The 22,702-nt window shown below is 39.4% G+C and overlaps 1 protein-coding gene across 5 annotated transcripts in view; it reads right to left on the minus strand.

Annotated features, from left to right (window-relative positions):
* Window positions 1-5,669: 5,669 nt before the first annotated feature.
* P4HA2 (prolyl 4-hydroxylase subunit alpha 2) overlaps window positions 5,670-22,702 on the minus strand; it is a 30,138-nt gene continuing 13,105 nt past the window's right edge. For 2 of the 5 annotated variants that reach the window (XM_062587209.1, XM_062587208.1), the window contains exons 6-17: window positions 22,102-22,239; window positions 20,629-20,868; window positions 19,145-19,344; window positions 18,209-18,385; window positions 14,101-14,171; window positions 13,753-13,852; window positions 12,596-12,649; window positions 10,255-10,314; window positions 10,123-10,188; window positions 8,027-8,095; window positions 7,468-7,564; window positions 5,670-6,197 (exon numbers count right to left, since the gene is read on the minus strand). In XM_062587209.1, the coding sequence (XP_062443193.1) occupies window positions 6,127-6,197; window positions 7,468-7,564; window positions 8,027-8,095; window positions 10,123-10,188; window positions 10,255-10,314; window positions 12,596-12,649; window positions 13,753-13,852; window positions 14,101-14,171; window positions 18,209-18,385; window positions 19,145-19,344; window positions 20,629-20,868; window positions 22,102-22,239 (1,343 nt within the window). In that variant the 3' untranslated portion in view covers window positions 5,670-6,126. The remainder of the gene's footprint in view (window positions 6,198-7,467; window positions 7,565-8,026; window positions 8,096-10,122; window positions 10,189-10,254; window positions 10,315-12,595; window positions 12,650-13,752; window positions 13,853-14,100; window positions 14,172-18,208; window positions 18,386-19,144; window positions 19,345-20,628; window positions 20,869-22,101; window positions 22,240-22,702) is intronic. The other 3 variants (XM_062587211.1, XM_062587212.1, XM_062587213.1) reach the window with 3 other exon arrangements.

Raw genomic sequence — 22,702 nt, forward strand, 5'->3', positions numbered from 1 at the left:
AGCGACTTTGAAACGTCCCAAATGACACTAAGGGCACATTCAGGGTCTGCTACTGCTGACCCACATCTTCATCCAAAACCTGGCAAAATATATTTTTAGCCAAGAAACATGTTGCAAAACAGTTTCCATATATGCTCTCATTTGCCAGCAAATAGCCTCACGTGGTTTTGCTTCAGAGATGTAACGGTTGTATGAATATTCACAAGAGTGTACACAGTAGGCAAGAATTTAACCAGTGATACAAACTGCAGCCATGGGGCTGCTCACCCCCTCCCCCTGGCCAGCTACCAGCATCTCTGTTGCAGCTACTGCCCTGACAGCTAGAAACTTTTAAAATGTTACTACATATCTTTATCTTATGAAAAAAGTTGTGTGCTGTTATGTACACTGGTTATGCCTGCCCACACACATGGCAAAATGCTCTGGAGAGAGCTCAGATCACCAGAAATGTAATTTCCCGTATAAGGTGCTGATTTAGTTGTGAGCTCTTGGAGAACAGCAGATAGTGTGCACAGACAAAGCCTTACGGTTAGCATCACGTCTTCAGGCATTGCAAGAAAACCAGCCTTTCTCATGCAATCATTATGAAAATTCACACTTTCAAAATCCTTTCCTTAGTATGTTTTATTCGCTCTTCTTACACAGCAGGTAAACACATGAACACTGTGCTGAATGCTTCCCAGCTGTGAATACGATCAAAACGCCTATCAAAGTTCTGGTTATACTCTAATTACCAAAAACCTGTTTTATGGGATGCAAGAGCCATCAGCTAACTACCTAAGTGCAAAGCTAAAGTCTAAGGTGCATGCAGGTTAATCATACCTTACAGTTACTGATACTTTGTATGGTTTTTATATTGTGGGCCAAAGAGCTCACACCCAATTAGCATGCTATTTTGCTGGGCAGCACATACAACTACAAAAGGACAGTCCCCAGACAGCTCTTGATCTGTGTATCGTGTATCACTGCAAACCATCTGGAAGACTAGGTATTAGCTTTACTTTCAAAATGCTCCTAGCAGTATAAAATTGGCAGAGCCACACAGATGCCTCTTTTGAATTCAGGGAATGTTGAAACCAAGAGTGAGAAATGAGGCCAAGACAGGAGTCAGGGAAGCTGGAATCAGATCAGACGTAAGGGCTCCTGGGACAGCACTGGTCTGGAGGCAGTTAACTGGAAAGGCTAAAAGCTGTCCTTTTCTGTTTCACCTCCACCTCAGAGGGAGAGGAGACAATCTTCCCAAAAGGGTGACACAAAGAGGTAATAATCATGCAAGCATTTAGGAAAGGATTACCTGAATGATGACAGAGAACAATCGCTAAATACTGGTTAAATACCGGTTAAATACCTTCTCAACACAGAGATTCTCACTGCAGTCTTTTCATCAGAGCATGGACTGGATACAGGATTACAGTGATCTTTTAAAATCTAGAGTTCACAGGCGTCAGGTTCTGGCCATCTTTACAGTCCCTAACAGAGAGGAACCTCTTATTTGGACCAAAGGAACATACATTACCTGGAACCGTACCTCTAGTATCTTCACCAGTTACAGGAGAAACAGAAGGCAAAGGCTTGAGGGGAAAGCTATATCCTAGACTCTTTCACACACACTTAATCCCCACTTCAAATCAAACCTAGCATCATTGTAAGAACCACTCCTCTTCCCATTGCTAGAGATTGTATAGCTCAGCTGAGGTACCCGGCTAGCTTGCATAATGTGAACAGCCTTCCTTAATAGGAAATCAAAATTAATCTCTCCCATAAAAAGTAAAAGTTTAGTGGACTTGCACAGCTTCCTTTCTACAAAGTTAGACCCTTTCTCCACACGCCGTTTATTTTAGCCTGAATGTTAGTTTTCTCCTCTATGGCAATTCAATAGGTGACCTTCCTGTGTTTTTTGCTGCTAACAGGAACAGAAAATAGCAGTAAGTAACTTCACATGCTGAAGAAAAAAGACCAAATATTTCATTGGCTATACATACATGAACATCTACAGTTTAGGTGATTTCCTAACCCATTTAGAGGGCTGCATAATCATTCAGTGACACAGCATATGTCCACACAGTAGTATTCAGGCCAGGTGACAAGAAACCACATGCTTGAACTGGATGTGGATTACTGGCATGGGCTGGGGGTGGTTGTTCTTCTTATGACTACATAGGCCAAGATAAGAGACTATCTTTTCATAACAGAGAGCTCACATGGTATCAGCTTTCATCAGTGCCTACTATGCAGAATGATATTACCTGAAGACCTCCCCCAACACTCCCAAAGCACTTCACTGTGCCTGGTAGCCATCTGCCCATATTAAAAGTGTGGATTCTTGCCACTCCTGGGAGACTTCCCAGGAGCTGCACCTCCCTCCAGGGTTTCTTCATTAGGTAAGGACTGGATTAACACATGCCCTCCTTGGAAGAGCTCAACCCATTTCCCTCTGCCTGGCCAACTCTGGCAGGGACCACGCAGACAGTAGGCAGTGGCCCTCCTTCCCCCTTTCTTCTGACTGTACATGGTACTGTAAAGATGGACCTGTCCCTGTACTTGGCAAAGGGCCAAGGGAATGCTCCAGGTCCAGTCAGCTGTAGCCTCTGCTATCGGAAGAGTTAATCATAAAAACAGTCCCCCAAGGACAAGAGTACTGGCACCAGTGTGCATACTTTATCTTTTAATTACACAGGTTAGAGGGCCTTGGATTATTTATTTTTTTTCCTCCATATGCTCCAGTATTTTCTTTCCACTAAACAGCCTAGAGGACCAAAAACTATTGAAAGTTCTAAAGCTATATGTAATTTTGGAGTATTTTTGAGAAACCACATCGCATTGCTTAGATCTAGCACTTACAGAGACAGGCCTCCAGCCATCAAGTGCTGCTTACAATAACATCTTGAAAAACTGGAAATTGATCTACAATACTTATGTCACTGCAGCCTTGTTGACATCTTTAACACAGCGTGTTTTCTTCCAACACTATAGAAGTGACATTGGACCCATGCACACAGCAGTATTGTCACACAGCTTCTATCTGGACAGCAGAAGAGATTGTGCTATTTCTGATGATGATACACCTGAATTTTTTCCAACAGTTTATTCACTGACAAACAATGGTAATATTTTGATATGCTGAAACTATTGGCAAATTCAATGCAAACTGAATATTTGGGGGCAGGGGGTAGAGAGGGAGGCTTTGTTAGTTCTAGCCTATGAACCTTTTTTCTTTTAGGTCAAAACACCATCCCATAAGCTTAATTTTAGGCTTATTGTTATATTCTGTCCAGTATTTAGAACAATACAAAGCAGAAGAGGGGACACAATCTAACAAACTACACAAACATGCCTGGGAGATTACTGAATGCCCAGGAGTTTCATATATGCTGAAATTTTCTGAAAAATAGCAGCCCTTCTAAAGACCAGATTGATAATAAGAATGTTGTTTACAGCACAAAAAAAGTAATCAAAAGTAATTCAAGCAACTCCATTTGCACAATCATTGCATAATATTTTCAGGAGAGGCTGAATCAAGGTGGAAGACAACTCATAGAATAGGATAGGCTTTTAGCTAAAGAGAATCAAACCAGGTACAAGTGTTTAGTATCATAAACACAGTTACTAATGGCATTTCCCAGCCAATTACATGATTTCAGAGGTCAGATGTACAGATTTTTGGCCAGAGTCCCTATGTGAACTTTATCTGTCAACATACCACGTTGACAGAAAGTCTAAGTAGATTCCTCTCCCTCTGCCTGGGATTCAAAGCGTTCCAAGTGGAGATTGTGGTTTTGGCTCATCACTAGCTTCTCAACATCTGTGAGGCTGTCATATGTTGAATGCTTTGTTACAAAGCAAAACTCTTTATTGTCCAAGTTTATGTTATGCCGAGAGATTTTGCTAAGAAAACTGGAGGTCACAGTGAAATATTCTGAGCAGCCAGCCAACAACCACAACATTCATGGCAAGTGAAAGAGGAGTGCTGTAAGAGTTAGAATCATAGAATGGTAAGGTTGCTCTAGTCCAACCCTCAGTGTAGCCCACATGGGGATTGAACCCGCAACCTTGGCATTAGCAGCACCACACTCCAACCAACTGAGCTAAACCTGCCCCTCAAGTAGGGAGCAGCTATTAAGTTATGCTGTGCAGAAACAAAACTTATCAAACTGCCCTAAGTCTGGTAATTTTGGATTTTTTTTCTGCATGATTAAAGGAAACTACACAAAATTATTTCTCAAGTGCTCAGCTCAGACTTAGGAGACTACAACTTGATCATCTTCAAAAAGAGAAACAAAGTTTAAATGAGTCTAATAAGAGTCAAAGAAAATCTTGCAATTTCTATTGCTCCCTACCATAACTCTGCACAAAGCCTGTTCATAAAATCAGATGCTCCTCACTTCAATTTTGTTCACAACTGCAGCTGAATAGATCTTTGCCTGGACAATCTAACAGCTTTCTCTTCAGTCATGTGCAGATGTTTAATAGAGCAAGGATGCAAGGATCTGGATTCTTTGATACGCCACAGGGGCGGGAAAAAGCTTTAGTGAGTACCTTGGCACAAGGTACTCTGCACCTAAGCACAGCAAAAATTCATAAAACCCTCAAAATTCAGGGCATACAAGTTTACTACCAAGCAACAGGTATCATTTCCACATATTCCATATTATCAATGTAGGTTGCATTACCAGTAAACTAAACTGATGTCTGTTATACTTATCTTGTAAAAGAAACCCTCTGTTCTGTAAGTGTTCTCCTAGGTGGACAGAGGTGCATTGCTTCTAACAAAGAATTCTGCTTTATAGTTCTTTTAAGCATCAGCTCACTCTGTCTTTCTACAGCACATGACCATGCAGGAAAATAAAGTAATCAATATTCCTCATATGTTCACCACATTATGACTGCAATTGGACATTAACAGCTGTTTTCTTTGCTTACTCAAGCCAGTTTCATACATCAGGATACGACTGGTAGTCCAGGCCAATCTTCAAGCAATGACTTGTTTGTAAAGGCATTATAATTACTCCCTCTTTTGTGGGGTTCACTTCAAATCACTACTATTACCATGAATTATGCCCATACTAGTAGCACCCAGAAAGAGATTTTTCTGAAGACAACCTACACCACACACAGTGGCCTATCAAAGAATCCAGATACTTGCATCCAAAGGGCATGATTATTCTCCTGTCTGCAAGGCAAGACAAAACCCTGCTTTGGTCTACATAGTCTATTAAATTTGCTTGCAATCTTCTTACTGACTTCAAGTTCAATATATGTTAATTAAGCTCTTTGCCAGATCAGGTGATCTGGTAGCTAAGACTTATTCATCAGCAAAGATATCAACTTTTAGAGTAAAAAATTACACTCACTGTGGAGAAGGCCTTCCATTTTGGAGTGGATTTTTGTAAACTCTTGCATCAGATCTAGATAGTACCTCACAATACAAGAATTAACAACTCAGAAAATATTGTAGTTTCAACACACAAAATTTCAGCTTCAGTAGGAAGTGGAAGAGTTTGGTATCATGTGCTGGAGCCTTAAGTAAAGCATTGTCCAAAACCGTAACATATTTCTAAAAGTAAAGGGCAACAAAGTAAATGGTCAAAGGGTATAAAGGGTAAAGCAAAGGTCCACTGTCCCTTAAAATGAAGCAATAGTACAGCCATTAAGGGCACACAGTAAAGAACTGCTTTTTGTAAAGAGCTTTTATTTTTGTTTCAAAACTTGTGATCCACAGAAATACAATAAAATCAACATGTACACAAACTTTGGTTCAAAGAAATATTTAACATCTAAAACTTCTGAGGTACAAAGGCACAAGACCAGGCACCCAAACATGTGAATCACCCACAGCACTGTTTGCACCACTTCTGCTGGAAGTTGTAAGGATTGAAGGGTAAAATGAGAAAGATGGCTGGGGGATGAACAGTGATGGAGAATTAACAGTAACCAAAACACAAGGATGTGTAACATACCATTTGCTTTCACTCACAGCTGTTACATTTTGTTGTCCTTTTTGGATAAAGTGCTAGGACTCTTAGAGAATAAAAGATGGATCATTTCTTAGAAATGAACTGGAAGAACAAACAGTAGAAAAGGAGATGGAAGGAAAAGAAAAAATGATCGTCCACAGCAGGTTGGATCTCAATCGACCTCTGTTCTCCCACAAGGTCTTAAGAATTCATTTCCTCTTTCATGAAACCATTTGTTTGAAACTGTGAAATAAGGACATCAAATTAGTTATCACTGCGTACCCAGTCTGTGTATATCACTGCCACCCAGGCTAAGGGATAAGATTTTACTTGAAATAATCTGAGGATCCTTGCTTATACTGCTTGTCTTCCCACTCAATGTAAAAGACATATGATTCAAATAGATGAAGATAAGATCTTTCCAACTGCTCAATTCCAGGACCAACAGTGACTAGAACAGTGTATTCTAGTCTACCATCACTATAGATCTGTGTGCTCTGGAACTTCAGTGGAATGCCATAAAGCTTGAGGGTGGTGGACATACAAGTAGATGACATGAAGCTTGAGACATAAGTTACTTTCAGCAGTCAGCAGAATTTCTTCACTGTCCAAAACCAGTTGAATAAAGTGGGAAACATCATCCCTTGTTCACAGACTATGGATATTCAGTGTAAACAACAAGACAGTTATTTCCTGTTTGCTGTACAATATCAGACTGCTTGCTTCTAGGAAGCATAGTAACACTCATCTGGTCAGATAACATGATCAGAAAAGAGATATTTCCAGGGCAAACTAGAAGAGAAGTGCTAAAGGGAGGAACCTGAAGACACATCAATAGTATTATCCCTTTTACATATATATATATATATGTGTGTGTGTGTGTGTGTGTGTGTGTGCGCGCGCGCATAAAATTTTTCTTCTATTCTGCACAGTATTTCTTAGATCTTTCAAATTTATCCGCTGTTCAACTTCATTATGCTCTTCAGTGTCAATGTTTAACCAAAAATTTATTTACAGCAACAGGCACACCTTACTATCATGGTTGAAAGGGCTCCCTCTGCACTTGATCTTTAAGGGCTCTCTCCGAAAGTATTCAGGCCCCACTCATAAAACACACATGCCCTTAAACTGTAGGGTGTGCAACGTGAATGTTTCTTACAAGGACTTCTTCCCCTTACACAGTTAAGGCTACGTAGCAGTTTCTGTGGAAACAGACAATTCTAATCAAATGATACTTCAAGTCACTCAGATGCAGATATACTACACTGAACTAGTGACATTTTTGCATGCTTTGCATTGTCACTAACACAAAGAAAAAGATTCACTACCAAACACCACAGTTGAACAATGTACCAGCTTAACATAACACGATACTGACAGTGTTATTTTTCACTACGGCCAAAGAACTCTAGCAGTTAAAGTGGCAACATCCAGGTTATTAAGGATTCAGTACATCAGCACCTCTGCATACAAGCAAACCTTCAGGACTTATTTAGGAATGAGTATTACTTACCCCATTTACACCCTACTAGGACTGGACAAGCTGCATGCCTCGTTCTATAGTCACCCTCACCACTTCTGAAAAGGTTGTACCAAAACACTGCTGTACCCTGAAAAGTGAAGTCAGTTTAGTCAGAACTTAGTCAACCTAACTATTCAAGTTATAGTTAAGATAGGTCATAAATACTTACAAACTCAGTAACAGAGTGAATAGGTGAATATAGGTCACCTATTGACAGTCCGTGAAAAACTTAGTCCAAATTTATTATCTCAGCCATGTTCAGAGTAAAGAGTTGCCTTACTTGTTCAAGTCTTTTGTTAAGAACTCCATAGAAGAAATTGTTCAGATTATACATCACAGAACAAGGTAAACTCCCTCGCAGTCTACAAAATCAGATACAATTGCCTTGATACATGATCAAGTTGTCATTGGTGGAGGTAAGGGGAAGGAAAACACTTGCCACATTAGTTGACTTTTTAAATGTATGTAAGGCTATATGAGGTTACTTTTAGATGCCTGTTACGTGGAAAATGAGTGGAAAGCAACTGGAATAAGTATCAAAAAATTTTACCTTCTTAGGCCATATTGCTGCCCCAAAGTCTGGGAAAACTGTAGCACCTCCAGCTTCTACATCACTCATCTGAGAAAACAAGGTCAATACACTCCATACATTTACAGTGCTTTTTGTGCATGCAGCCTCCCAAGTGCCCCAAACCCTAACGAGATGGATTTCTACCCACACCTCTGATAGGCACTAATGAGAAGAGGATGCATTGCAAGCAATGTGAACCGTAAAGGCAGAACAGAAACCACTTTTGAAGTCTTATTTCAACTGAAGACTTCTGTTCAGCACTTCATCTAGTTTAACTTATCACAGAAAGAGCCAAAATCAGTTGTGTACCTGCAGTGTTAATAACGTAGCTCCTCTAGAACAAGGGAGAAGACTTCATTGGAATTTCATTCCAATTTCTTATGATCCAATTAGAAAAACATAAGTGTCTTAAACTACACATTTCCTCACAAATTAAAACCATGTCTTTAGAACAGACTTTCCTGATTTGGTTTATGCATCTCTCTCAACCACTTCAGTCACTATACAAACTAGTAGAAAACCTCACTTTTCTGCAGTGTTTCCTGTAAGTTCAACAGCATTATGCTACTTCAAGGACTTCATGCCTCTAAAGGAATGCCTCTCTGCTTTGCCCCTTTCTATTGGAAGGAATTTTACTTTAATTCATTATTGATGGATTCACTATAAATTCTACAGGCTTGATCCAAAGACCCCTGAAGTTCCCAGAAATACTCCCACTGAAATAGAACTTCTTGCCCTGATTTCAATTAGTTTTTGATCAGGTTCTAATTAAAAAGAAACAAATGTATCAAGATCCTACTCCCACCAAATTTAACAGCAGAACTACCATTAATACATGCCAAGTCTTCATATTTTCTATCTTAACTTGGATTTGTGTTTAAAGCAGATTTTATTACCACTTTGGTGTCCTTCTGCTTGGTACCTACAATAAGAGGGTATAAGATGCCAGAGCCACATTTTTTCCCCCCTCTTCCAACTAGAAAGCATGTGCATGCAACTTTGCAAGTTAATTCCTGTATCTTAGCAACAAACCACTTTTTTAGTAGGGATGTGTGATATGTTCTACATGGGGCATATTAATGATAAGCTGCCTTTGACCATGTACAACTGGTGGAGAAAAAGATGCAGAGCAATCTCAATCAAGGCTTGTCTGAAAGTCTGATAAGCAAAATACAGATTGTGGCAATATCATGTTACAAAGCCTCTTTGCAGTAGTCTATTTTGCTATTACCTACCTAAAACAAGAGTCAGAATAAGATATTTTTCACTCATATGCTGAGAATGGTTATGTTTTGAACTACATTTCACTCTAAATGCCAGTTCAGCAAAATACTACTTCATGAAATTTTAAATTTGAAGTTGTTTCCACTCAAAAGTTAGACATACCAGATTAGGTGATCCCAATTACTGGCTGACAAAGTGTTGTAAGAACAAAATGGTTGTCAGAATGTTATGCCACTATTATCACTGGTATTTGTCTATGATTCCAGTGTACATCGTCTGTAGGCTGTATAATGCAGGCACTAATTAATGTTTTCAGTTCTGCATTTGGACCCCATTCCCCAGTTGCACTGAATTTGTTAGCTTTGTCTTCATTTCCTAGTGACAGCTATGCCAGAGTAATTCTAGTTTTCTTCAAACTGTTAAAATGGAGACTGCCAGCAGATCACAACATCAAGTGCTGCCAAACCACGGTAGAAAACATGACTATCCCACAGTAATTGAACAATAGTCAATACTGTGAACATAGTACAGTATGAGGAGTGCTCCAAGCACTCACCTTTGAGAAATAAGCCAAATTCTCCTCTCTCACCAATGGAAATCCAATAAAGTCAAAGACTTCACAGTAGTGACACCAGAACAAGCAACTGAGCTCTATTCAAATTAGACTTTCAGCACTGAGGTTAAAGAACATCAGATTCCTAATAATTCAAATGGGACAGCACCTGATGCTGCAAAAACAATGAAGTCCCTACTTCCAGATGCCAGGAAGTCTCTACAAAAACAACTACACAAGCTGTAAACAAGATACTACTAGAAGCTGCACTCAATGCAAAAAGGATCATCATACTTACATAGTTTAAAAAAGTGGCCACACGATTTCCAGTCCCTAACCGCTTGAAAGCATCTGGTTCATCTTTCTATAAAATTAAATGAGAATAACTGCAAACTTCAAGCTCACAGACAGCAGACAAAGAGGTACTTACATAGTTAAGAAACGTCGCTAGCCTATTTCCTTCCGATTTGAGTGTGCTGTCAAAGGGTCGCTGTAACAGACAACAACTTTAACCCAAGTTCCAAACAGGCTCACACTAGCGTTACATTTGTGTAGCTCTCTGCAAAAAGAGCCTCAAGCTTGATTTAGGCTTGAATTTTAAAAAAGCGGACAATTCATATAGGGCAGTATTAAAGCCATTACATATTGCAGCCAAACAAAATGCACAAATGCATGCACACTGCATTTGGATGCTATAAGGAAAAGTAGTCCTAAAGCAGTTCTTAGATCAGAAGCAATGCTTTTAGAGCCTGCAGCATAGCTGGTATCTGAGTAGTCTTATGACATTATCAACAGGCTTATTGCACTGAACACTGATGCAAAGACAACCAAAGTCAATATGAAAATTCCTATTAACTTCAGCATGCTTTAGATAAAATTACGTTCTCATAAAGTGTCCATACAATACTGATGCTCATTAGAAACAGTGTCAATGTTGGGGGGGGGGACACCACATGTATTTTGGGCCAACAGCGATGAATTAGAATAGCAATAATGGACTTAGGTGGGTGCCTGTCTGGGATTAAGGATCACATCAAAAAGATACAATTGTCTTTATTCTACTTTAAGAAGCTTTCAGCTTCATTTGTTGAAAGGCAAGAGCCAGCTTGAAGGGGAGAGGTGGAGGGGAAACATCTGGAATCTTAGTATGTCCCTGTTCCCTTCAAAAGATGCAAGGGAGTGTTTGTTTATACTGCTAGCAGTAGTTAACTTCAAGCTGAACATCAGAAATCAGGATTAGGGAAAAACAGGAATAGCAAGAAAAACCCTGCAGCCACCACCTCTAAAGTGTTGTGGTTTAATCTGCTTGAAGAGTAAGTTTTATTAAAAGGTCTTCCCTCAAATGGATTTGCTTTTGTATATGTAAATTCAGTCAACCATAAAAGCACTGAAATACAGGAGACTCCCTGGCCTCTCTAAACCACTGCAAAACTCAGGTTCAGCCATACATTTCTAGACCTCAACTGAAAAGACTTCCTACAACATTGAGCAATATTGTAACATAAAGTGTCTGTTTGAGACCTGCAGGAGAATAAAAACCTGCAAGGCTGATCAAGAGACTGCAAGACAGACATCTCTGGATTTCAATAGTGAAATCTGCAATGCACACAGAGCCTGGAGGACCAGTGCAAATCCACAGCAAATCTTATGATTGCCTTGCCTTAACTGATGACTGTAGCCAAGGTTATGTTCCAAGTGGAGCTCTGCCCCAGTTGCCTAATCCAAAAGTAAAGACTATGCTGGCCAACTTGACAGCTGAGCTCCTTGTGTTCAAAAGCTTTGAAGAAAAAAAAAATCTAGGAGTATTTGCTTGACTCAGGATATCAGGCATTCTTAAAGTTAAGAAACTGCTTTCAACAGGCCAAAGCTGTGAATATGAGGTTCCACAGTGTTGAAGTTCAGGGGTTCTCCTCCACCCAACCCCCTTAAATACACTGTTAAGTATGGTGGCTTCCATTCTGACATGCGCTCAAAGTTACTGGGTTGCTCTCTGGGTGCAGGAATCTATCATAAATAGATTATATATTTTAAATTGCCAGTTGCCATAGCTCTTCAGTATTATTACTGCATTCACAAAGTGTTTAAAACAACAAATAAGAATCTGTCCCTGTACTTTCCCCTCTGCTGCAGCTAACCAGAGTGGTGGCTAGCTAGGTAGAGCCCCCTAGTGTAGATCAACAGTTTTCATGCTCTCATTTTTAGCACTGCCTTCCTGAACAGGGAGCTGAGACAGCTCCCCTCACCCTGTAGGGCTGCGAGCATCCTAAGGGCTTTGCCAGCCTGGCTCCGAGACTCAAAGGCTGGGGGAGGGGAGGAGGAAGACAACTCAGGCACCTCCTGCTAAATGCTTCGTAGTCTCCAGCAAAGCATCAAGTAGCCAAATGAACAAGGGAGAATTCCGACAGCCTTGCTGAACTCAAGTACTTAATGGAACAACTCAGTACACTTGCAGTCCAGGGCTCCCAGACCTCAATTTCCTGGTAAGGTAATGGAAAGAACATATTCAACTGCTGCACTCATTATCTCTATACTGTGCAAGGAACCAAGATGACAAAAATAAGTGGGCAGTCTGATTTGTTCATTGTTCTGAACTTTAAGCATCAGACAAGGTATTATGAAGGCTTTCCAAAGGTCACCATCTACCTCACGCAACTGGGCTCTAGATTACTGTTTTAACAGAAAATACATTTCAATACAAAAGGTTTCTCACACCGTTTTCTCCCAAAGAAATCCCTTTTCCCCCCAAAGAGTAACTGAAAGTGTGATCTTACCCTAGAAAAGTCAAAATGTGGTTCATACTGCCCTCCCATTCCATAATTAGCAACCTGTTGAAGAAGGGAGCATAAACAAACATTGAACTGCAAATCAGACACTTTTCTCTCAAAGACTCAGAACATTCCTTAAGAAACAGCATTTTGTGGCAAGGTTTTCATCCACCACAGCATGTTTCACTTCATTTTTCTTAAAAATGCCAGCAACAAGGTACACAGACAAGAAGCATCATCTTAAATGATCTCTCACAATATGAATAAGCAGAAAAATGGAAAGGAAAAGCAGAAAGTCTTTCACACTTGCTTGCTTTCTTGTAAGGCAAAATACAAGTGTTTCTCTAGTGCATGCATCCAGTCTAGGAGATGAACAGCCTAGAATTAGATTCCATATTACACACATGATCTGTCACATACACATGCCAATCTAGAACACAGAAGGTACAAGATAGTTTAAAACTGCCTCTTTGCTCACTTAAGCTATTTGAGGATCACATACTTCATAATTCAGAACAACTCTCAGGCTGCACTTAATATGCTTCCCAGGTAAGCACAGTTACCTGGCTCTTGACAACAGCCAGAATTCAACAGCACTTCAGTCATACTCTGAAGCTGGAATTCAAGGAGCATAGAGAAGGAGAACATGTCATAACTATTTTGGTAAAGTTGTTTCACTTGCTCTCTCCTCTCACTCCAACAGTATGCTAAGGATCAGACTCATTAGAATATAGCAGGACTATGAAAAACATTTGTCTTCGAAAGGTTGGTCTATGAAGAAGGCTCAACTTTAACAGACTAAAATAAACGGTGAGCATGTTGCTCAAAACAAGCTACAGTTTAGAAAGTTTGGGTTTTTTTGTAAACCTCAGATCCCTGCACAGTTATCTCCTACCCTTTATATGGCCTCCATCCTTCTCTGTATGCCACAGAATTGCAAAACATGCATCTGTCAGGTCATTAGGGCTAAATACAGCTGAAAACATCTCTGCACTTTTCATGACCACCTTCCTCACCTACTCATGGGAACATAGGTGTTTGGTCAGCAGACAGAATCCCTAAGAGGGACTGAATAAAAGCCATGCCTGTAGTTACTTCTGTACAAACAACATCCAGACAGCTAATGAGCAGATTTCATCCTGATAAGAAACATCCATACCAACCTGCAATAGTTCAGCTGTTTTTACTGTTAAGCCAGTGATCTGCTGCATTCGGTGATTTACCTTGGCCACAACAGGATCATCATCTTCTTCCAACCATGAGCTAGGTAGGATAAAGAAAAGGAAAATGGATTTTAATATGTAATTTTGGAATATTAGCCAGAACTACTCATTTCCCAAAAGAGAAGGATTACTTCTGCCCTCAATCACATGGCTAAAAAAAGCCATTTAACATGCATTTGGTCTGCAGGCTTTTGCTACCAGTAAAGTATTTAAAGTTTTAAGTTCTAGGTAGTAGATAAGGACTGGTTGGTACAAAAAGCTTAACGCTTAACTTTTCTGTATGCTTACCTTTTTGATACCCTGTAGCTAGCCACTGTAAGGACACCGGTTTTGGGATCACGTACTGTGGCTCGTGCCAGCTGTGTCAAAAACAAAAAATCCCAACGGGGAAAAACCCATCAACTACAGGTTAAAAATTATTTTTTCTTAAATTTATTTTTCATCCTAACCAAAATCAGCACTTGAGGTTTATCCAATTTAAACCTATCACTAGTAGAAAGTCACAGCTCCAATCTAGAGTTGGATTTTGTTCTAGAATGGTGCACGCAGAAATGCAAGTGCAACCCATCACCTCTAGTAGATCCTGGAAAAAGAGTATGACTGACTGCATAAGCTACGATAGTCTTTAAATCCACAAGTGGACACAGCTTGCTGAACAGGTTTTGAAGGTAGTTTTCAGACAACCGGAGTCAATATTAGCAAAAGGAAACTGCAACAAAAATTAACAATATATGAATCCTAAATCCTGGGCAGAAAGTAAGTGGTTGGATACTCCATAAATACAGCCAGCCTGAGCCTCATGCTCATCCTCATTCTCAGAGATGAAAAAGAGATGATAACTTATGAAATGAATTAAGTTACAGGGCCACAAATCTGCATCAGTAGGAGGCTCCTTAGGACAAGTCTTAACATCACTGTGCTCAGATTTTCCAGTTGCAAGATATCTGGAACAGCTAATTCACAGAGACAGTCTGAGGTAGTATTATAACATTACAAAGACACAACGCAAAAGGACATTGCTTATGCTTACTGATCAGTATTTAAAAATCACCACTGTTCTGCCACATCACTATTTGTGGCAGAAGTCTGAAACTTGATTAGAAGATTGATTAGGTTTGCTGCAGTGTCAAAGTGATAGATTAATGCTAGCACAAGATAATAGGTCACTTTGTATTTATACTTGCAACTGAGAACAAGAATCATGCAATCTGACTGCACCAGCTCAGACCATCTTTAAGTTCTCTTTTGCAAACCACTAACACTCCAAGTCACGCCTGCTTCCTTCCACTTAATTACAGGTCACAAACAATCCTTTTTTCGTTTTCATAGTTTCATCACAGTATGCTATCGTTATTTCCTTCACATTTCCTCAAGTGAGTCTCCTTTCCAATCAGCTTTACAATTCATTTTAACTTCTCCCTGTACAAGAGTTCTTGGCACAACTATTCTCATACTTCTCATTCAATCTGGTATTTTGTTCCAAATTTCTCCTGTATAAATCAAAGGAGAGGCCAGGCTGACTGAAAGTATTTCATTCGTACAATGAAGCATAGCTCTTGGGGATAAAGTCTGTCTTTCCAAATTTTTTGTTATGATGCCATTTTTTGAGCTAGAATATGCTTGCTGGCTTTCTGTACCTAGCTGTTGATCTAAATAAATCAAAACTACAATATGTTCAATACAAGAGCATTCATATATTAGCTCCTTGGTCTGACAACAGAACACATCTCATTTCTGAGATGTAGTATTCTCCACTTACTAACACAAACATATTTTAAGTATCCAAACTACAGCTCACATGATAATACACACCGATTCAAAAAAAGCTCCTTGGTGTGGTTTCCTCTCTCAGGGAGCCTTATAGATGTTTACTGGGCTGTGAAGAATCATTATGAAACACCACACTGGTCAAAAGCTTCATCCTTTCTTCCTCTTAGTTTACTTCAGTTTAGCATAGTCCATTAAAACTACCTTTTCCTTATAAAATTCTGTATTGCTGAAAACCTATAACAATGTTCAGAACTCCAAGAGTCCTTCCATGCTCTATCTTTTTCTGTTCAGGCATGCCCATATCACATGCAACCTCACTGCTGAAATTCTGGATGTTTCCATAATTTCATGATAGACCTGTCCTAATGCTAACCACACCAATAAAATTAGCAATTTTCTTGACCCCTCCCAATTGCTAGCAGCTGACAAGTCAGCCTTGAAAAAGCTGTGAAGCCTGTAAAGTTGGAACTGCTCTTTTGAAATGTAAAAGTAAATGCATTTTGAAAAACAAGCATGAAACCAAAGTTGAATACAGTTACTCTCAATCATGTACAGATGTTACTTTTCAGCAAAACAAAAATACTGGCAAATGTAAACTGCAGATAATGTTAAAGTGTTTGGGCCCAGAAGTAGAGATTTCTTGTAACTACATTTTTGTACAAAGGACGTCTTCATCTTTCCAAGCCCAAAACTAACAAACTACTTTGAGTCTTGTCTGAAAGCTTCCATGATTACCAACTAAAATTTCCTGGATGAAATTAAGCTACATTTATCAAGTACCATCTCATCACAGGATTTTATTTTCCATTCTTTCAGTGGTACTGCTGAATTCAGAGCTACTCCTGCAACTGAGCTATAGATCAATTGGGGAAGTGGTGGGATGGAGGAAGAGAAGCAGGAAAGGCAAGAGATCAAAGACTATAGTATTTACATGCTTTCACCAGGACTTATCCGCGTCTTCTACTACACAGGTCACATGAACAAGAACTTCTCTAACATTAATGACATGAACAAGAACTTCTCTAACATTAATGACATAATAATCAATATTCACAGTGAGCAAAGTTAACTCCACAAATAAAATTTTGAACACAGCACATCAAACAAAATTAGAGTGTGCTTAATTTGATAAACTAGATTAAATGACACGTTCCATTTGGATGCTTCCATTTTATTTGAAGCTCCTAAAGTTCCAGGAATAGTTTTACAGTATGACATAATAGGAAAAAAAAATCTGTTATGGAAGTGAGAGTCCTCATGCAGAGAGGAGTGTTCTGCCAGCACTCCTCATAGCTGATACGCACGAAAGTCCAACTTCATAAGCACACCAAATAAATTCCTGTGCTTAGGAAGTATGAGTTTCTCAATCCATTTCTAACTAGATCTTTATGTTTACATTAAGAATTACCCTTCTGCACGTATCTGTGGCCTGGACTTTTAGTACCGTGGCTTATAGCAGTAGCTAGATGAAAAATGCTACTGAACCATTCATAACTATATATGCTTTTAGTTTTAATTTATCTAATCTGACAAGTAGTAGTGAGCAAGGCATAACATTATTACTGACCCTGAGCTGCCATAATTTTTTTTTTCCACTGGTAAGGAAAGCCAGAGTAACACCGATTACTTCCAGGAGGGGGAAGAACCCCTATACACATGCACACAACAAACAGCTACAAAATACAATCTCTAAATTTTCCATTAGCTAGGTGCTTTCCTATTGTGTACAGAGCAACTACAATTCACAGCACTGGTAAAGAGCTATTGCATCAAAAATGAAATTCTCATTCAAAGCTGTTGCCTTTTGAGTTGGATCTACATGTAGGAGACAAGCTGTTGAACCTGCTTCTCTGCTGCCCACTAAGCAACTATCTAGGTGGAAAAGTCAGATCCAAAGTGCTCTAGGGAAAAAGACTGCATTATGCATTCATCCTTGGAAGTACTCTGCCATTCCTAAGTGTCCAAAACTGTCAACTACTAGAGAGCACAAAAGAATGCTCCACTGTACATCACCTATACTGCATTAGTGCCAATGAACACAACGCGTGGCTTTAGGAGAACACTGCAGTTCCATTCCTGCATGCAACCATGGCATCTAAAATGTCTGGCTCTAAGCAGGTCTAGACTATAGTTTAACACACAAGTGGTAGATTTCAGTTTACAATAAGCAAAACCCACAAACATCTAGATATTCTTCTACAGGCTTTGAGAGAAATCCACACATCAGGTATTGTTGATATCTGAGGTCTTCTTGATTTTGTTTTAAAGTTAAGTTTACCTGCTGAAATGAAACTGAAAATATTTAGACAGCTAACTCCTACCACTATAAGCCAGTCAGGCACCAATCTACCTTGTCAGGTCTGGTCCCTAGTCTCCTAAAAGTTCTTAAACTATATACTGAAAACTTCACTTAATTAAGTGCAATACTGCATAAAGCCCAGGCTCCTGAAGATATTTATGGTTGTATATCACCAAGCAACTTCAAAATCATTCCCTTCGGCTCACAGCTGCAGTGCATCATCTGTAGAATCAAACCAAATCTCTCAAATCCTTTGCCCAGTCTTTGCTAATAGAGACTACAACACTGAATTGCAACTCACATTGAGATAAAAGGGTGAAAACCTACCCTTGGCTTAGCTAGTTGTTTGATTTTCTCAATTTCTTCATCAGACATGACATCATAGTATCGTACAATATGAGGGCTATCCCATTCATCTTCCTCTTTAAAGGGAGCTATTAGCAGATGAGGGTTCCTGTTTCCATCATGGTACCTACAAAACAGCCTTTTCTGTCTTCGAGGTGTCTGAAATGGAAAGTGCCAAGCAAGATGCATTGTTTGCTCAACCACTTTTCATGAGCATAAACGAGATGTCTTATACCACTATACAAACACACTGGAAAAGCAACCGTGTCAGTTGACTATCAAATTTAAGAATTAAGCATGCAATTAATCCTGTGAGTAAAAACTAGCGTATATTACTCTCTAAAAGATGCCACTGAGCAACACCTGGACTACTAACCTCTAGAATAGAATCATAATCTGTTACAGATTAGAGAAACTCAGCAACTATGTAAGCATACAGCTGTAAAAACTTTGTATCTTTTAAGTAAGACTGTGCAGATGGAACAATCACCAATTCCTCTCCCTGAACTGAGAATTAAAGCCATAATTGAAGAGAGGTACTAGAAACTGTTTGATCAAAATGGCCACCCAGAGGGATGTCTTTAAGACCTGCAAACGGGAAAGGATTAAAGTGATTCTGTAACAGCTGCAAAGTTCATTCTCAGAGAAAGCCTGTAGTATATTGATACAGTAGCATTTAAAATGTCTGAATAGACAGTCAGGAGAATTAATTTTCAGCAACCACTAAGAAGAACAGTTGAGAACTGTTTTTCCATTTGGGTTAAGAGCTAACAATACAGAGGCCAAGATATAACTGGGTACAAATCTCAGCATAGATAGAACTACACCTTTTTCCAAAAAATAACCAGTTAACTTAACATGCTTTATCAAGCTTGATCACCCTACCCTTAAGCAGCAGCAATACAGACAGTCTCTTACCATTTTCACCCCTTCACCTCTGCAGAGGGCCTCATAGATATCACGCTCCGGTAAGTAGTCAAGAGGTCTCTCGTAGGCCCCACCTTGCACCACAGGTTCTGTTGTAGTTATTGTCTTATTTAATGACTTATCTTCTCTCTCCTTCTCCAGCAATTTCTCAAAGTAACGGAGATTACTGCCTGCTCTCTCATGAGTACTGTCTTGGTTAGGAGGGGAAAAAAACAAAATAAAACAAAAATGACAGAACTAGTGACTTAAGCAGTTACTGAGACTGCATAATACAAGTCTTCATCAAGACGCTACAATAATTCCCCCCTTCAAAAAGCATCATGAGACGGCCAAAGACATCAGCTCCAGCCTGCACTGAAAACCAGCACTGGACAAGCTTCTCCTTTTCTTTGCAAAGGGAAGCTAGGTATAATCCTGCAAGAGAAGTTTCTGGATGAATCTATGACAAAAATTTGAATTTCAGGGGGAAAAAGAATTTTGGGATCTTCACATCCCTCCTTTCCTCCAAGCTTCATCTGTCCAATTCTGCCTAGGATAAGCAGACCTTAGCGCTTGTACATAGAGATCAATCTAGTTGTTGCACCTCCCATCCTCCCCATTCCTCCACTGCTTCTCATTGATATTGCACAAGGACTGTAGTGGAGCCCTGAGGCAGACTTCAATCCCAAAGGCTTCCTCTAAAGGTAGAAAGCTCAGAGGTGAGGGCTACCACTTAGCAGCCTAGCTCTAACATCCATTTCTAGAGGTTTATAATAAGTTTTTATAAAGAAGGTATCATGGATCACTATGCATTATTAGACCTACCATTACTGATTTATTACTGGATATTTGTATGAATCAATAAACACTAGATCTCTTTTTTTTAGCCAGCATAACTAAAGAATAATTCCCTGTTCACTACTAAGTATTTTTAGTTATTAGTACCTAGAACAGTTTTCTTCTTTCACCCTACCAAACTTACTGTGTTTATCTTATGTAATTAATCCAGAAGGCCATAGAAGTAACCACTCAATAGAACATAGGCTGGTATTAGCTAGATAAGGAAGGTTAAACCAGAGCAGAGGAAGCTGCTGCTTCCAAAAGAGAATGCCAAATCTATTCCACTGTACGGTGCTGATAAGGATTTGTGTACTGCTATCAGTGCACTGCCCCATTGCAAAATGAGCTGGATTCAATACATGTTCATATACCTGTAAACTTTAATCTAGGAATTCCAGTTTGAGAACGAGATAACCCAGGTTTTAACAATTACTAAACACAATGTCTCAGCACTTCAGTCAGACTAATTTAGTCTTCAGGTAATAACAGCATGGACTACAGGATACATTGCTGAAGACACTTCAAGCAAAAGCAGACTTTCTCCCCCAGGAGCTATGCTTATTGTAAAACATTCTTCCTGTTAACTCACTATTGTGTTGACTGTGAGCATTCTTGGCTCTGTTGCTTTAGTGGCACAGTGGATCTTTTGTTCTTACCAAGAGATATCAGACGTCTGGTGAGTTCCGTGGCTCTATGTAAATCCCCAAACTGGAAAACAGCATAGCTGAGATAATCTAGGATCTCCACTTTGCTGACTGTGGTATCCTCCCCTTCATCATGCTGTTTTAAGGCTTGTTCCATCCAGAGTACTGTATGATAATAGTCTCCATCATTATAAGCAGTTTTGCCCATGCCAAAGCAGTCTCCCACTGTCAAAGAGGATCTATATTTTGTTCCTGGTAACAAAAAGAAAATTAAGTGGTCTATAAACACATCCTTGTCTTCAAAACCTAGGAGAAGCAGCTGTAAACAAACACTGATCATCTAAAAAGGTTTCTAAAATATTGTCAAACATTGTCTGAAGTTCTACACCAAAGAGATCACCTTCAAGAATTAAAGGCTACATTCTGTCATAATTCTATGACATTAATTCCTATGCAAACCAAGAGAAATTTAACATAAGTTAGCATTAAGTTATTCTGCTGCAGACAAAAGCAGAGAAATTACAGCTTAGCTGATTTTGCTGAATCCAAGAATTAATGGAGTTAGATGATCAGAGAAGCCCAGCCATACACAGAGCTAGCTAAAAATACCTTTTGCTTTTTACAGGAGATTTTAATAAGGAACATGTTTATGCATAAGCTTCCTACTGATTGTTATTTACAGACAAACTAACTATCCAACTGACTTTCACTGTGCAGATTCCTGTTTGCTCCAGCTAAGCAGATGCATAGGTAAATGAGTTTTAAGAATTAAGGAGTTTGCTGTTAATCACCTGCAGGTAACAACTAGAACTGTATGTTGTGAAGTCATCTACCCACACTACTATTTATTGCTAACAAATCTCTTATAAGCAGAAACTATGAACAGTTATCTGGGCTCAACTGCCAAAACACTGAAGCATTACAAAATATCTATATAGATTCCAAAACACCTTTCTGTGGCATATGCTGTTAACCCTCATTTCACAGATGACAACAGTAGCAAAGCCCCACTGGAAGACCAGAGGGAAGAAATAGAGCCATGCATCCTAAGAGCCAGCACAGCAATGTGTTGCGAAGCACTTTTTTTCCCCCTCTTGGACTGCAAGTTCTCTGGGACATGGAAGCGCCCCTTTTACTTGCCTACACTGTAACTGGCACAGTGAAGACTACATCAGCCAGCACAAGAAAGCTTTTATTTTTAGTATTAGTAATTAGTGAAACAAGCATTTGCTTTTTAGAGTAATGAGAAAAAAAACATGCTACTTGAAAAGGTCACTGTATATCATGGCTGTTTGGCCTGAGGGGAAACAACTTTGAGGTTGTTCTCAAATATTCAAATAGATGCATCCAAGCGTATATCTCAAATTTTTAATTCCATGGCTCTTAAATAGTCCATCACTGAAGGAGAACAGATAAAAATCTCAAAAGTGCTAAGATGTTGCCACCTCCTTTTCTGAAGGGCAGAAGGGACCCCAGTGCAATTACCTGGTAAGTTACCTCGAGAGAGAGTCTCAGGATCTAGTTTGTATGTGTCCTGCAGGCGCATCAGAGCCTTTGCAGCTCCAGTCTCGTCTTCCTCAGTTGGAAAAAACTGACGCTGAATTGTGAGATTTGCAATAAAGCCTTTGCAACAAAAGGGAAAGAAGTTGTTACTGCCGGAGTCTGAATGAATTAAGAACACAGACACATACTACCACACTACTAACATGAGAGATCACATCTGGTTTGTTTTTAGAATTCTGTAAGAATCAGAGCCTCATATCAGGCTCGATTTATAGAAACATTGTTTTCTGCCCCATTTTAAAGAATTACAGCTGAGACAAAAGAAAAAGGCAAGAAAAAACTAAAAAAGCAATTTTCTTGTGCTGCAGTTACTGAGGTATAATGTACATCTAAATCTTCAGTTTCCTGCAACATCACTTTCCAGTATGAAAGCTTAGTAGCTTCCCTCAGTTCTTTTGCAATATCCACAAAGACAACTGCAGATCATGGCATTCCACAATGATTTCTACTTTGCACTCCACCAATCTGTTAAGACATAAGAGATCTGGGTCTCAGCTCAGGCAACACAGACCCTGAACCAGAA

Source organism: Rhea pennata, chromosome 14, assembly GCF_028389875.1.
Source record: "Rhea pennata isolate bPtePen1 chromosome 14, bPtePen1.pri, whole genome shotgun sequence".
Classification (NCBI taxonomy): Eukaryota; Metazoa; Chordata; class Aves; order Rheiformes; family Rheidae; genus Rhea; species Rhea pennata.